Raw genomic sequence first — 15,968 nt, 5'->3', positions numbered from 1 at the left:
CACTACGGCCCCACGCCCACGCCCCCAGAAGGGAGAACTACGGCGCATGCTCAGCAAGGAAACGCGGCTGCTTGCGCCCTCTGCAGGCCCGGAGGACTCTGCGCACCGTCTGGCAGGTGCTGCGCAAGGTGCGCTCACGTGTTCAGGCACCAACTCCAAAGCTGAATACGGCTTTAGAACTCAGTGTCACAGCTGGAAGAGACTCTGTTGTAAGTTGGTTCTTTTTTCCATGATAAATGATCCGCAAGTTTCTGAAGAAAAACACGCTAAGTTCAGCATAATATTAAAGAAGGTATTTAAAATGCATTTAACCCCTGCTGTAACATTGGTGCAGAACACATTCTGAGGATTTTCCCCTCAAGCATGAGGTGCACGTAGTGTAATTTACTATGAGCCAGTTCTCGGAGATGAAGTACGATGTGTCTGAAAGTGAGTTCAAACATCAGTATGCTGAATTTTGGAGGAATAATATAATGTAGATAGAATTTCATGCATCAGAATAGACAAAAATTACTTTTCTCACCTGATACTGGAATTCTTCCATTTTGCTCCTTTGGAAAAAAGCTCTTTGCAGCAGCCATTTGGCATAGCAGTTAAGACGCTCACATTCCATTTGGGAGCGCCCAGGTTCTAGTCCCAGCTCCACTCCTAATTCCAGCTCCCTGCTTCCTGTCAACACCATACCCTGGGAAGCAGCAGGTGGTGGCTCAGGTAGTTGGGCTCTTGTCACCCACATGGGAGACCTGAGTTGAGTTCACAGGAACTGCTGTTGCAGGCATCTGGGGACTAAAGTAGCAGATCAGAAGTTTGTTTCTCTCTCTCTGCTTTTTGAGTAAATAGGATATATTTTTAATGTTTGCTTTATTTTGATAATTTTTATATTTTGTTTAAATGACAAAAGATTTCCCACTGCAATTTGCCATTCTGGGTAAAACTTAAGCAATGTACAACTAAGAATCACATTGCATTTCCACAACACAGTGGTCAAACTGCCACTATGACTTTGAGGAGATGATACGTGGACATCAAGGATCACAATCACCAGTGCTTCTGATTTCTCACCTAAAATACAAATAAACTCTCCACGACAGGGTTATGGAGAGAAGCAATTTAAGTAAGTATTTATTGGAGGTGGCTATTTATAACCTTCATGGAAAGCAATATCTTTCACTTTCCATGACTCCAGAGTTTGCCTCAGCAGACCCCTGGGGAGCTGAAAGCCACCGGCTAGGAAGTGCTGGCCTGGGGAACCCTCTCCACCTACAGAATGAGAAACCAAAGCCCAGGAAGGGAAAGGAGCTCCTCTGAGACTCCCCGCTCAGCCCAGGCAGAGACCCACTGCGGAGGGGCAGACTGGGGGAGCTCGGGTCCTGCTCTTGGCTCAGCTGCTGCTTTGCTCCGTGTGCTGCTGCTTCCTGACCACTCCTTCCAATTCAACTTCAAACACACAGAGAAAGAAATCGCACCAGCAGGGGGTGACGAGGGCTTGCAGGAATTGCTCCAGCCTCCACGAAAGCCACCTCAAATAAGCAGACATGGTTTCGATGTAAACGCAGAATCCCATGCAGCTTCACCTCACATCTGTGGATTCCTGTGTCCCAGCCCATCTGGCTGAAAGGGTCCCAACCTCGGTTGGGAAAACTCAAAAAAAAAAAAAAAAAAAAAAAAGACACAGGTAAACAGAGCTTAAAGAACCCACTCTGTTGTAGGCAAGCAGGACCAGGTGCACAGTACAGCTGGTTCTTATTCTGCTCCCAAACGGAACACCTGTGGGTCTTGGAAGGCAGATGTACTCATCCCAGAAAGAAAATAGAAAAGAGAATTAGGATTCCCCATGATCTTGGCTTCTGTGCACTTCCAACTCTTTGTGCATAAATTATGTTACAGAGCATCATGACTAAAGCAGCCTGTGCTAGGGGAACAGGCCGTGTGGTGTGGTGGGTTAAGCCCCCACTTCCCCTATGGGAGCACCCGATGTCAGAGCACTGGTCCCAGTCCCAGCTGTTCTGTTTCCAATCAAGCTTCTTGCTAATGCACCCGGGAAGCCAGGCAATGATAGCTCAAGTTCTTGGGTCCCTGCTATCCATGTGGGAGACCCAAAGGGAGTTCTTGGCTCCCGGCTTCAGCCTGGCCCAGCCTCAGCTGTTGCAGGCATTTGGGGAGTAAACCAGCAGATGGAAGATCTCTTTATCACTCTGCCTTTCCAATACAATACATACATACATACCCCAGGAGAGGCAAGCAAGTAACAGCATTTTTTTCTCCATTTTCCCAAACTTAGGAAGAACCCTTTCTTCTTTTTTAAAAATATATTATAGGGAGGCCGGCACCGCGGCTCACTAGGCTAATCCTCCGCCTTGCGGCGCCGGCACACCGGGTTCTAGTCCCGGTCAGGGCGCCGGATTCTGTCCCGGTTGCCCCTCTTCCAGGCCAGCTCTCTGCTGTGGCCAGGGAGTGCAGTGGAGGATGGCCCAAGTGGTTGGGCCCTGCACCCCATGGGAGACCAGGAGAAGCACCTGGCTCCTGCCTTCGGATCAGCGTGGTGCGCCGGCCGCGGCAGCCATTGGAGGGTGAACCAACGGCAAAAGGAAGACCTTTCTCTCTGTCTCTCTCTCTCACTGTCCACTCTGCCTGTCAAAAAATATATATATATTATAGGGGTCTGCACTGTGGCATAGCGTGTAAAGCCACCGCTTGCAGTGCCAGCATTCCATATGGGCACCAGTTCGGGACCCGGCTGCTCCACTTCCGATCTCTGCTATGGCCTGGGAAAGCAGTAGAAGATGGTCCAAGTCCTTGGACCCCTGCACCCATGTGGGAGACCTGGAAGAAGCTCCTGGCTCCCGGCTTCGGATCTGCGCAGCTCCGGCCATTGCAGCCAACTCGGGAGTGAACCAACGGAAGGAAGATGTCTCTCTGCTTCTTCTCTGTGTAACTCTGACTTTCAAATAAATAAATCTTTAAAAAAATAGACTTTTTGCGTTATAATGTCATTTTCACAGCCTGTAGCAACCATATTTCCATAGCCATATGTTTCTGAATGGCGTTTTAAACCTCTGATTGCTAAGTCACTGACCGAGACTAAGTGACCCTACCAACGCTAATGATAGCAGCTAATGTGTAATGAGCGCCTGCAGTGTTCCGGGAACCGTGCGAAGCTCTTTATTAATCAGCTCGTTCAGTTCTTCCCACCCTCCTACAGGTGGACACCGTCCATCCCTGACTGCTCAGGCTGAGCCGGCTGCTCCTGTTACAAACACCCGCACGCCTCTTGGCTTCTTCCCCCAGGATAAATTCCTGGGATTGCTGGCTCCATGGAGCTCGGGAAGCTGAGGAACATACTTGGGGCAGAAAGAGGAGGAACACGGGGGAATCACCACACTAAATAGGGGGTCCTGGAACCCCCTCTGCGAGCGTCCCCCTCGCCTCGCCTGCCCTCCTTTCAGCCCCAGCCGCCCCACCCCTGCCGCGCGGCCGGCCGGACCTTGCCCGGCGCCTCCGACCCCGGAGCTCCAATCCCAGCCAGACCCGCTCGGCCCGCCCCTTCCCCGCCCGGAGCGCCGCGACGGAGGCAGCCCGGGACTGGCCGCCAGACGGACGCTCGGACCCACGGACCGCGGGGTGCCCGATGGCCGCGCCACCGGGCGAGCCCTGCGCGGGGCTGGGGGTGAGTGCCGACCCTGCTGGGCTCTCGATTGCCGGCTGATCTCTCGGGCTGCGATCCTGGGGAGGGGAGAGACCCCCCACCCCAACGTCCAGGCTCTCAGAGAGCAGCGACTGAGACCCCAGCCCGAGTGCCCAGCACTACCTACGCAGGGCGTTGGCGCTGATTAGCTTGGAGCTGGTGCACCCCCAGGCCCCTCCCACCCGCAGAGAGCCTCTCTCCCTCTCTGGACCCCCTGCCTGGCTCTCAGCTGAGCAAGGGACCCTTGGCAGTAGGGTCTATTGTCCCCCTTATGCAGAGACGGAAGCTGAGGCACAGACAGGCTGGTGAGTGGGGGAGGAAGGTGAAGATGACCTGTGTGGGTGGTGGGCCGCCTGGTAAATCAGTCGGGAGAGTGGAAATGTCTGTGTCCTCTAAAGGCCCCATTTAAATCTCTTCTGTGGTTCAAGAGGGCCAGCAAGGGGCCTGAGATTGAAACCACAGGCCAAGACCCCCCAGTAGCACCATCTGTAGAGTCAGAACCTTAGAAGACAGATAGCCACTTCCCGGGGAAGGAGGCTGTTCCCTCGGCACCTCAGTCTACTGGGCTGTGAAATGGGGAAGTAGCACCCACCTCCCAGAGTTGTTATGAAGTTGGAGTGATAAACTGCACCTAGCACTTCCCATAAAGCCCAAATCTCCCGGATTCCAGGACCCAGCTCCCTGAGTTCAAATCCCAGCTGGATGTCATCAGCCACAGTATTCAGTCTCTCTGGGGCTGTGTGTTCTCATCTCCCCCAGTCAGTGGGACAAGGGCATACACCTTTGTGGGCCAGCATTCCAGAGAGTGCTTTTATGTAAATGTAAGGGGTCCAATAAGTTACCTGGTCCCTTAGGCAGGGAGCTGGGGACCCCAGTGTGGACCTATCCTGTTGAACATCCCTTTGGTGTTTCCCCAGGTCTGGAACCAGTCGGAGCCCCAGCCTGTGGCCGCCTACCTACTAAACTTGTGCTTCCTGCGAACAGCAGGGGTCTGGGCCCCCCCCATATACCTGTGGGTCCTCGGCCCCATCTACCTCTTCTACATCCACCGCCATGGCAGGGGCTACCTCCGGATGTCTCCTCTCTTCAAAACCAAAATGGTAGCCACTGGGACTGTGGGGAGCCTGGGACCAGGTTGAGGGGGAAGGGGAGACCTGGGGCTGGAACCTGGAAGACAGCCCCAAGTGGATGCCCCTTCCACCGGGCAGCCTGCCAAGAAGGGAACCTGTTAATCAAATCGATCAGTATTAAAGGGGCAACAGAGGTGAATTGGATGGGACATGGTTCTTCCAAGCAGACTTTGTAATTCTGAAAGTGCACACACACACACACACACACAGAGACAGGCACCCAGCCCGGGACACCTACAGCTACCATACTTGGGCATTTTCCAAGGTGTGCACACGAGGTGGTGTGAAGCCACACTAGGGTGAACCTTTCTAGCATTCTAGCAGAAATTTCCCCACTGGCTGTGCTATGGGACAGGTTTGAAAGCTATTCTGCATGTATTTTAGTGCTTTAAACACTGACCTTCTAAGCGTGAGCCTCTCCAGTCATCCATCCCCTGCTGTGCTGCCCCTTTCTCCTCCAAACTCCTACAGGAATGCTCTTCAAAGTTTCCATTCCCACTCCACTTTGTTCAGTTTTACTCCAGGGCCTACCACCTATCCAGAACCTGGTGAATTTCAACGATTAGAGTGTACTAGAGCACCTCAAAAGCTCGTTGGAAGGCCGGCACCGTGGCTCAACAGGCTAATTCTCCGCCTAGTGGTGCCGGCACACCGGGTTCTAATCCCGGTCAGGGCGCCGGATTCTGTCCCGGTTGCCCCTCTTCCAGGCCAGCTCTCTGCTGTGGCCCGGGAGTGCAGTGGAGGATAGCCCAAGTCCTTGGGCCCTGCACCCCATGGGAGACCAGGAGAAGCACCTGGCTCCTGGCTTCGGATCAGCCCGGTGTGCTGGCCACAGCGCGCCGGCCGTGGCGGCCATTGGAGGGTGAACCAACGGCAAAGGAAGACCTTTCTCTCTGTCTCTACCTCTCTCACTGTCCACTCTGCCTGTCAAAAAAAAAAAAAAAAAGTTCGTTGGAAAATGGAATTAAAAGATAATTTTTTTTTTTGGTGAAAAAACATTTTAAAAGCCATGCATAGCTTTTTTTTTTAATCATATGCATTTTCCATGAACTTTTTCAAAGACACCATGTATGTTTGAGGCTCTGCAGGCTGTGCCATCTCTCTTGCTGTGCCTTGGATGCGGCTTGAATATATATCGTGTCTTGGAAGCTTTGTCATTAGGGCGATAGTATTAAGAGGCTGTGGGACCTTTAAGAGGTAGGGCCTAGGGTAGGTAGTTAGGTCACTGGGGGCATGCCCTTTTAAGGTAGCTGTCTCTCCAGGGTTGTTATGAAAGAGGGAGCCAGAGTCCTGAACCTAGAGCTCTGGCCTCCAGACTCACCTTGTGGACTCTCACTCTCCCTCTTGCTCCTACCACGATGCCAAACGCTAGCAGGTGCCACAGGCAGGAGCCTGTGCTGTGCTGTTTGATCATTCAGCTTCCAGAACTGGGAGCTACATAAACCGCTTGTGTTTAACAATTACCCAGCTTTGGGCATTTCATTCTAGCAGAAAAGGGGCAGAGACCCTTCCAAATGTCCAATTCTGCCGTGGTAGCAAAAAAAGCAGGTGCTACAGAAGGTAGACAAAGAGCTGTGACTGTGTTTCAGTAAACTTCGTTGATATGCAGTCACTGAAATTTGGATTTCCTGTCATTTTCATGGGTCATGAGAGATTCCGCCCCTTCTGACCTTTTTTTAAAATGGTTGAAAAATGCAATAACTGCTCTTAGCTCACAGGCCTTGCAAAAACGGGAAGCAGGCCAGGCTCTCTGCAGGTGGCTGTTTGTCAGCCTCTGCTTTAAGCTGACTGAGGTAGAGTGGAGCCTTGAACAACATGGGTTTGAACTGCATGGGTCCGCTTATTGGCAGATTTTTTTTTTTGGAGATTTATGCCAATTTTCAAAAGCTTGAGATGAGTCATGTACCCTAGACATATCAAAATAATGAAGAAAATGGCATGTCATGAAAGCATAAAGCAGACATACAGGACTGTCTAATTTTGTCATTGGCTACCACGGAATCTACACACATCTGACCATACGTGACCCCATTTGCCGTTAACAGAAATGTTAGCAAGCACCAAGATGCAGGATCGAATCCTCACTGCATCTCATGAACTGCTGGGTGTGGGTTCCCCACTGCCACAGTCTCAGCCACTTGCTATTGATAGTGCAGGAAGTCAGAAGTCAGAGGCAGGTGTTCAGCTGCACAGGGGGCTGGCATACCTAACCCCTGCATTGTTTAGAATCAACTGTAGGGGCCAGTGCTGTGGCTTAGTCGGTTAAGCTTCCGCCTGCTGCACCGGCATCCCATATGGGCACCAGTTCGAGTCCTGGCTGCTCCACTTCCCATCCAGCTCTCTGCTATGGCCTAAGTCCTTGGGTCCTTGTACCCACCTGGGAGACCTAGAAGAAGCTCCTGGCTTCAGATCGGCCCCGCTCCAGTCATTGTGGTCTTTTAGAGAGTAAACCAGCAGATGGAAGACCTTTCTCTCTGTCTCTCCCTCTCTGTCTGTAACTCTGCCTCTCAAATAAATAAATATTTAAAAAAAGAAAAGAAATACAAAGCCGGGTGCTCCAGTGTGAGATGTGGCTTCTTACTGCCAGGTTCCACGCCCTCTGCCCTCACCTGTATTCTCACCAGCTCCTCCGAGGCACCTGGCTCTGGCCTTGTCTCCCAAGTATGCGTGTCCACTGCCCGCCCACTTCCCGGCCTCCTCTTATTCAAAAGAGGCCAGCGCATTTTAGAGAGACCATCAAAACCTCCCAGCCCAAGAGAGAGTTTCCTTCCTTGAGTAGCAGGGATTGACCATGACTTGAAGAAGCTGTGACTTTTTCACCCAGTGAGTACATTTCATTTTATGCTTCCTACCTGTAGTCACCTCACCTGTGTGTACCTAGAGCACCTCCTGCATTTGGGAGAACATCGGGTGGGCTCGAGTCCTTGGGTACTGTTTACACGACAATTATAGGATCAATTAGCAATGCTCCTTACGCACTGACACATGGGTGACCTACGACCTTGACTCATTCCAGGGCCCATGGAGGACGTTCACACTGGACATGGCGTCGCCCTCCAGTTTGCCACCAAATTTCTCCAACCTTACCTAAGCCTGTTTCCCCAGGTGCTTGCCTTTGCCCTCGTGGTGCTGTGCACCCTCAGCGTGGCTGTCGCTCTTTGGAAAATCCAGCACGGCGTGCCCGAGGCCCCAGAGTTGCTCATGCACCCGACGGTGTGGCTCACCACCATGGTAATGCCCCCTCTCTCTGGGCCCTGGCTTGCTCCTGGTTGCTGCTTTGGCTGCCCACCCCAGGAGGGGACGTGGGCCTTCCCTCCCATGCCCTGCCCCACCTAAGGGGACTGTCTGGACTTTGTTGTTTAGAGCTTTGCCGTGTTCCTGATGCACACGGAGAGGAAGAAGGGGGTGCAGGCGTCTGGGGTGCTCTTTGGCTACTGGCTGCTCTGCCTTTTCCTGCCGGCTCTCAGCACTGCCCAGCAGGCCTCAAGAGGGGTAAGTGGGGCTCTGAGCTCCCTGGGAAAACCAACACCACAGTTTCGGACCTTGAGTTTCCTGCTTTCTCCCCGGCTTTGCACACATGACTTAATTTCTGCACAAAAACACCCTTAAATCCCAGACACAAGTACACTTGCTCACCCACAACTCCCCATCGCCTCACACAGTTCTAATGAACACCAATTCCCATCGTCTCCCCCACATTGCACACTCCATTGTCACCATGGAGATGCACTTGGTGCCCCCTTTTGCATAACTCACACACACACACACACACACACACGCACACAGGCGTGCACTCTGACCCTCCAGCCAGGTTCATTTCCACTCCTTCTCACACGCACCCCGGCCCCATGCACCTGCGCCTCTGACCTCACACCCCCCCGCATTGCAGATTTCCAGACTGCTTCCCTATTAGGAAACCCATTGGTTCTTTTTCTTGGCAAACAAAAGGACCTGTGGTCTAGACCAGGTTTCCTGAACTGCACCTCTTTTGAAAGTGTGGTGGGGGGGGATGATTCTCTTTTGGGGACGGGGCTACCCTGTTCATTGTAGTGTGTGGCACAGCATCACCGGCCTCTACCCACCTACTGCCAGCAGGTCAGCCCCCCCAACTATGGAACCCCAGTGTCCCAGGGGGTAAAGTCACCCCCTCACGGAGAACCATTTACCTCGGCTCAGTGCTCAGCCAAGGCTCTGGGAGCGGGGGGAATGTTCAGGCTGCAGCAGGCTGCAGGTCCTCATTACATCACTTGATCCTGAACCAAGTGGTTGCTCCACCTGCTCCCAGAGGGGAAGGGAGAGGACAGATTTCTTTTTTAAGACCAGCAACTTCTATAGGTAATGGGAAAATCGCACAGGCCATCCACTACCCTATGAAGAGTGGCTTCCCACAGCTGACTTTTGGGTCTTCTGTTTGGGGGCACAGCATGGACACAGGAACACTGGAACCATCGACATGCTGGAGCCCCAGCCACGGGTCAGGCACAGTGGCAAAATTTGCCAGTCCTTGTTACAGTGCTCTGTGGTAGAGGCTAACGGTCCCATTTTAAAGATGAGGAAACAGAGGCTAAGAGAAGGAAATGACTTCCTCAGGGCCACACAGCTTGGGAGTTCAGAGTCCAAGTCCATCTTACCCAAATTCAGAAAAAACTATCAGATAGGAATGGTGGTAACCATGGCAACTTGGGGGAGGTGGCTTGTGATGTAGTTGGAATATCAAACTGTCTACAATCCATGTAAAAAAAAAAAAAAGAATAGAAAACCCAGTAGAGGAATTAGATTTTTTTTTTTAATTTTTTTTTTTTTGGACAGGCAGAGTGGATAGTGAGAGAGAGACAGAGAGAAAGGTCTTCCTTTGCCGTTGGTTCACCCTCCAATGGCCGCCGCTGCAGCCGGCGCACCGCGCTGATCCGATGGCAGGAGCCAGGATCCAGGTGCTTTTCCTGGTCTCCCATGGGGTGCAGGGCCCAAGCACCTGGGCCATCCTCCACTGCACTCCCTGGCCATAGCAGAGGGCTGGCCTGGAAGAGGGGCAACCGGGACAGAATCCGGTGCCCCGACCGGGACTAGAACCCGGTGTGCTGGTGCCGCAAGGTGGAGGATTAGCCTATTGAGCCACGGCGCCGGCCCAGGAATTAGATTTAAAACTAGGATTCTTGTTTCAAGTACCCCCAAAACTCACCTCACTAACTTAAGGGAAAAGCAAACTCTGGGGGAATTTATTAACTCATTCATTTCTGGGCTCATATCCATAGGACCTCCCAGACTCAACTCAGCCAGGCATTCAGATAATACTGCCAGATCTCCACCTCTGTCTCGTGGCTCTGCTATGGTAGCCTCATTCGCCAATAAGATGGCAAGGAGAGCCAACAGTAGCTCCAGACTTCCTGGTTTAACCCAGTGGAGTCTCTCAATGGTTCCAGCTCTCACTGGGTCCTCTGTCCATTCCTATTCCAATCTCCATAGCCAAGGCACTAGAATGTACTCCTTGGCCAAGCCTCCACCACTTGTTACCCTTGGAGGAGAGTCGGTTCTTTACCAAGCACATGCCTGAGCATGGAGGGAGAAAAGTGAGGCTGCTAAGACCAGAAGACAGGGCAGCAGATGCAAAAGCAGTGTGGCAGCAAAAGCTCACCACTTGACTCAGCTCAGCTGTGTACCCTGGAGGAAAACCAGTGCTGTGGTTTCTCTGAGCCTCGGTCACCCACCACTAACACAGAGCATGTGAACACCAGCTGGAGTCAGGGCTGTGTGGTGGGGGCACCCCCAACACAGCCCAGGACACCGCTTCTATAGACCAGCGCATGTGCACATCGGGGATTCAGAAATTCCCACAATCAGCAAAACACGGTGGTGCTGTACCCAGCCCGGGAAACGCAGTCCAGCCTCAACCTTGTGTCCCCTCCGGGCCGCTACCCTCACCCCTGCTCCTTACTGGCTCAGCACTGACTGTTTCTGGACTTGTGCTCTCTCTCCCACAGGGCTTCCAGAACGATCCCATCCGCCACCTGGCCACCTACCTGTGCTTGTCTCTGGTTGTGGCACAGTTTGTGCTGTCCTGCCTGGTGGATCGGCCTCCTTTCTTCCCCAAAGAGCCCCAGCAGCCTGTGAGTCGCTCAGGCCCCACCCCAGTACCTCTCTGGTCCCTGCACCACTCCAGGTCTCAGCCTTCCTGGTAACCGCAGGAGTTGGACTAGGGCATGGGTCTTTAGTTTTTAAGATTTATTTTTATTCATTTGAAAGGCAGCAAGACAGGGAGAGACAGAGAGAAAGAAATATCTTTCATCTGCTGGTTCACTCCCTAAATGGTCAGAATGGCCAGGGCTTGGCCAGGTAGATGTGGGAACCAGGAGCTTTTTCTGGGTCTCCCTCGAGGGTGCAGGGGCCCAAACACTTGGGCCATCTTCCACTGCTTTCCCAGGCACACTAGCAGGGAGCTGGATCAGAAGTGGAGCAGCTGGACTCCAACCAGTACTCTGATATGGGCTGCCACTGTCATGAGCGGTGGCTTAACTCACTGCACCACGACACTGACCCCTCTGTAGATTTTTATTCATTCAGCCAAATATGTATTGCATTTGTGCACAGTTGGCCATCTTTCTCTGTACAGGGCAAGTTAGAAAATATGTTTTAAATTTTCATTTATTTTTATTTATTTGAAAAGCAAAGAGACAGAAACAGTTCCTCCACCTACCCAAATGCCCTTAGGAGCTGGAGCTGGGCAGGATGAAGTCAGGAGCCAGGAACTCCATCCAGGTCTCTTACATGGGAGGCAGGGATCCAAGTACCTGCTGCCCCCCAAGTGCGCATTAGCAAGGAGCTGGGATCGGGAGTGGAGCTGAGACATGAACTCAGGTCCTTTGCAAAGGGGTGCAGGTATCCCAAGCAGCAGCATCGTAACCACTGCACCAAACACTCACCCCTAAAAGAAGACTTTTGTGAGCTATACCATACTCTTTGTATGGTATGTAGACCACTCAACTCTGCTATTTTAGTACAAAAGCAGCCACAGACATACGTCAGCAAATGAATATGGCTGTGTTCCAATAAAACTTTATTTGTAGAAGGAGGAAGTGGGCCAGATTGGTCCAGAGGCCACTGTTTGCTAGCCTCTACTGTATGTGCCCCACTGGGCACGCAGGAGCTGCTGGGAACACACAGAACCCCTGTGCTCATGCAGCTAAAAGTCAAGTAGGAGAGCTAGACCTGAGCCATGGAACCACACAGGTGTGTGGGAGATCACGCCTGAGCCAGCGGCTTAGCAGGAGAAGGTGGTGCACCCTGGGAGTTTATGACAGGGAACGCCACAGTGGTCTGTGAGATCAGGAGTGAATTCTCCAAGGAAGAGACCAATCAGAGATCATCTTTTAAAATGCTCGCATTGGGGCCAGCACTGTGGTGCAGTGGGTTAATGCCCTGGCCTGAAGTGCCGGCATCCCATATGGGCACCGGTTCTATCCCGGCTGCTCCTCTTCCCATCAAGCTCTCTGCTGTGGCCTGGGAAAGCAGTAGAAGATGGTCCAAGTCCTTAGGCCCCTGCACCCATGTGGGAGACCCAGAAGAAGCTCCTGGCTTCAGATTGGCACAGCTCTGGCCATTGCGGCCATCTGGGGAGTGAACCATCAGATGGAAGACCTCTCTCTCTGTCTCTACCTCTCTCTGTAACTCTGCCTTTCAAATAATAATAATAATAATAAAATGCTCACACACTTGAGTAAGCTAGCTAAAACCCTAACAGGACTTTTTTGTTTGTTTGCCTGTGAGAAAGGCAAAAACATTCCCAAGTTGGTAACAAGCTGTGGTGGCAAAGATGTGGTGAAATGGGTACCTTCACAGCTTATTGGTAAAGAGGAGAAATTGAGGAGGGCTTTCTGGAGCAGCTGACAAAAATCTCAGGCCAGGGCCTTCTCCACAGCACGCGCTGGGACGTGGCTGTTTGTCGTGCGCAGAGAACTTGTAGCTCTCAGTATAAGTAGAATTGTTCCTCCAGGAAACCTTAGTTCTTGTGTGCACTGTCAGCCCTCTGGCCCTTGGCTGTGGGGATGTGCCAAGCTCCCTGGGCACCTTCCCCCAAAGGCCAGGGTCCCCGGGGACTGAGCCCAGTGTCAGGCCACCCTGTGTCTCTGTCCTTGGTGTCCCTGTGCCCCACACACACTTGCCACGGCTGTGAGACTGAAGCTCTCTCTCCCCCACCTCCTGCAGAATCCGTGTCCAGAGTCCGGGGCCTCCTTCCCCTCCAAGGTCATGTTCTGGTGGGTTTCTGGGTAAGTCAGGTGGAAGGCAAGGGGCTGCGTGGCACTGGCGGGAGGGGGAACCAGGGCTGCTGCTCTTGGGCCCCCACACAGCTCTTCCGAGGGGTTTCCTATCAGGTGGATGAGGGCCTGCCAGGTTGTCTCTGTCCCAGCCTCAGCGCCTCCCTCTCAGTTTTCTGAGCCTGTTGTCCACATCCTGTCCCCAGGCACTTGCGGGTGTAAGATCTGGATTTGAATCCTGGCTCTGCCTCTTAGCAGCCAGGCCACAGCCATCCCGCATCTCAGTTTTTTCCTCTGTGAAATGGGGACAACTCTGTCTTCATTCAATGGAAGATGCCTGGTGCTTGCACATAGCAGGTACTCAATAACAGTGTGCCTTGTTCAGCTTTAGTCACTCCGCCAACACTTAATAAGCACCGGCTGTGTGCTGAGCACCAGGGATTGGGGGGTGGGGTGAGAGCGTAAGTCCCTACTCACTCTTTCTCTAGCACCAGCCTGGCAGGCACTGAGGCTGTGCCCACCTTGGGGGCCCCTTCTGGCTCCAGTGCAGTCAGACCTCAGGGGGACACGGACCTGAATCCAGGACCCACGACTCCCTGGCTGTGCAATCTTGGGCAAGCTGCTTAACCTCTCTGTGGCTCTGTCTCCACACCCATAAAGTGGGACAATGGTGGGGCCTGCGCTGTGGCTGTGAGGATTAAATATGAATAGGCTTGTAAAGGACCTAGAGCAGAATCTGGTACATAATGACATTAGGGAAAGGGGCTGGGAAATGAGTTGGTAGGAAGAGCATGGAATTGCCCATTTTTAAAAAAGGTTTTTTTTTTTTTTTAAGATTTATGCATGTATTTGAAACGCAGAATTACAGAAAGAGAGAGAGAGAGAGAGAGAGAGAGAGTCTTCTATCTGCTGTTTCACTCCCCAAAAGGCCACAATGGCCAGGGCTGGGCAAAGCCAAAGCCAGAAGCCAGGAGCTTCATCCAGGTCTGAGACATGGGTGGCAGGAGCCCAAGCTTCTAGGCCATCCTCTGCTGCTTTCCCAGGCACATTAGCAGGGAGCTGGATTGGAAATGGAGCAGCCAGGACTCGAACCGGCGCTCGTACTAGATGCCAGTGTTGCAGGTGGTGATTTAACCCCACAATGCTGGCTGCAGCATGGACTTTTCAGATAGCCCTCCTGGGGTCCAGGCCCTGCTCCCCAGCATTTATGCATCCCTCTTTATGCTTTGTTGTCATATTGGGGTGTCACTCTATTTACACACGTTTTTCGTTAGATCAATCTTTTTTTTTTTTTACTTTCATCAGCTTTTTTTTTAAAAAGGAAGCTTTCCGTTTGCTGCCAGAATTGGAAACTTCTATGGACTCAGTTGCCACCGTAATCTCAGGGAAAAGCAAACATGTTAATAATTTCTAGGTCAGACCTGTTGCTGACTGTTGGAAAGGGAGCTGGGGTCAAAGGCCAGCATGGAGTGAGCCCTGACCCCTGACTATGGAAGTCTCTGGAATTCAATTTCTCACATTCGTGCCAGCTATAGTCATCCACACCAGGCCCTGTGCTAGGAAGCATACTCATTTTTAATAAATTTGTTCACTTATTTATTTGAATGGCATAGTGACAGACAGAGAGAGTGTGTGTGTGACAGAGAGAGAGATCAATCTTCCATCTACCGATTCACTCCCCAAATGGCCACAACAGCCAGGGCTGGGCCAGGCTGAAGCCAGGAGCCTGGAACCCCCTCTGTATCTCCCATGTGGGTGTCAGGGGCCCAGATACTTGGGCCATCTGCTGCTGCTTTCCCAGGTGCATTAGTAGGGAGCTGGATCAGAAGTGGAGCAGCCGGCACTCACACTGGCTCCCCAATACGCCACACCACAACACTGGCCCATTCTAAGATGAGAAAACTGAGGCCTGTTGATGGGAAAGGACTTGGCCAAGGACACAGGCTTGGGCAGGATGGCTCTCTCTGACACATCTTGCTTCCTGTGCCAGCGGGTGAGGACACAAGAGAGGGAAAACGAGGGGCGGTGTTTGGTGCAGCAGTTAAGTCACCTGCACCAGCTATCAGAGGGCCTGGGTTTGAGTCCTGGCTCCATTTGGCATCCAGCTTCCTGCTAATGCACAACCTGGGGAGAAGCAGGTGGTGGATGCAGTGGTCGATCCCTGCCGTGAACCTGGGAGACCCTGATGGAGTTCTGGGCAGTAGATGGAAGGTAGTTTGTTCTCTATCCCGACCTTGCTCTAGCCCCCTTTCTCTTTCTCTCTGCCTTCCAAATTAAAAAAAGAAACTGTGTAAGAGGGGAAGTGAGGCAGGCCCTGCCCTGGCACCCACAGAGCCTGCCATGCAGTAGAAGAGAATGGACGGAGACCCAAACGGTAAATACACATCACTGTGACGAGCATCCTAAGGGAAGCCGCGCGCACTCAGCGTGGAATCCGCCTGGGCTGGGCAGAGGGCAGCGTGTCTCATCTGAGCTCAGCTCTGGAGGATGCATGAGTTAGGGCCAGCCGAGGGGCCCCAGGGAAAGCGCTTCCAGCAGTGTGGAGGGCACAAGCAGCGGTCCTGAGGCCAGGCAGCTGGAGCCGTGGAGCAGCAGCCGACTGGGGACACGGAAGGCCGAAGGAGGCGTTCAGGTTCCTCCACATTGAGAATACTGGGCCCTGGACTTCTGATTTCCAGGAAAATTTACAGAAATGCTGCCAACAACTTGGGGGGGAAATGGAAGTAAAAGATCAATTTATTTTAGCACAAAAAGTTAGCAATCCATGCAGTTTGTTCCCAATACTCATTCTCCATGAAGTTTTTGAAGACCGTGCCTATTTCCCCTGCCACAAGCTTTATCCCTTGCTTAACCTGTCCAAGCCTCTGTTTTCCACCTGTAAAATGGGTCTGTCATAATCTACGT

The 15,968-nt window shown here is 52.3% G+C and overlaps 1 protein-coding gene across 1 annotated transcript in view; it reads left to right on the top strand.

The window, feature by feature from the left end:
* The first annotated feature begins 3,511 nt into the window (after positions 1-3,511).
* The window catches only part of ABCC6 (ATP binding cassette subfamily C member 6), a 52,263-nt gene continuing 39,806 nt past the window's right edge, over positions 3,512-15,968 (top strand). Inside the window, exons 1-6 of the mRNA XM_051847488.2 lie at positions 3,512-3,667; positions 4,603-4,785; positions 7,921-8,046; positions 8,179-8,307; positions 10,794-10,919; positions 13,015-13,076. Coding sequence (XP_051703448.2) covers positions 3,629-3,667; positions 4,603-4,785; positions 7,921-8,046; positions 8,179-8,307; positions 10,794-10,919; positions 13,015-13,076 — 665 coding nt within the window. The 5' untranslated portion in view covers positions 3,512-3,628. The remainder of the gene's footprint in view (positions 3,668-4,602; positions 4,786-7,920; positions 8,047-8,178; positions 8,308-10,793; positions 10,920-13,014; positions 13,077-15,968) is intronic.

The sequence above is a fragment of the Oryctolagus cuniculus genome, chromosome 19, assembly GCF_964237555.1.
Source record: "Oryctolagus cuniculus chromosome 19, mOryCun1.1, whole genome shotgun sequence".
Classification (NCBI taxonomy): Eukaryota; Metazoa; Chordata; class Mammalia; order Lagomorpha; family Leporidae; genus Oryctolagus; species Oryctolagus cuniculus.
This window is presented reverse-complemented; position numbering and strand designations above follow the sequence as displayed.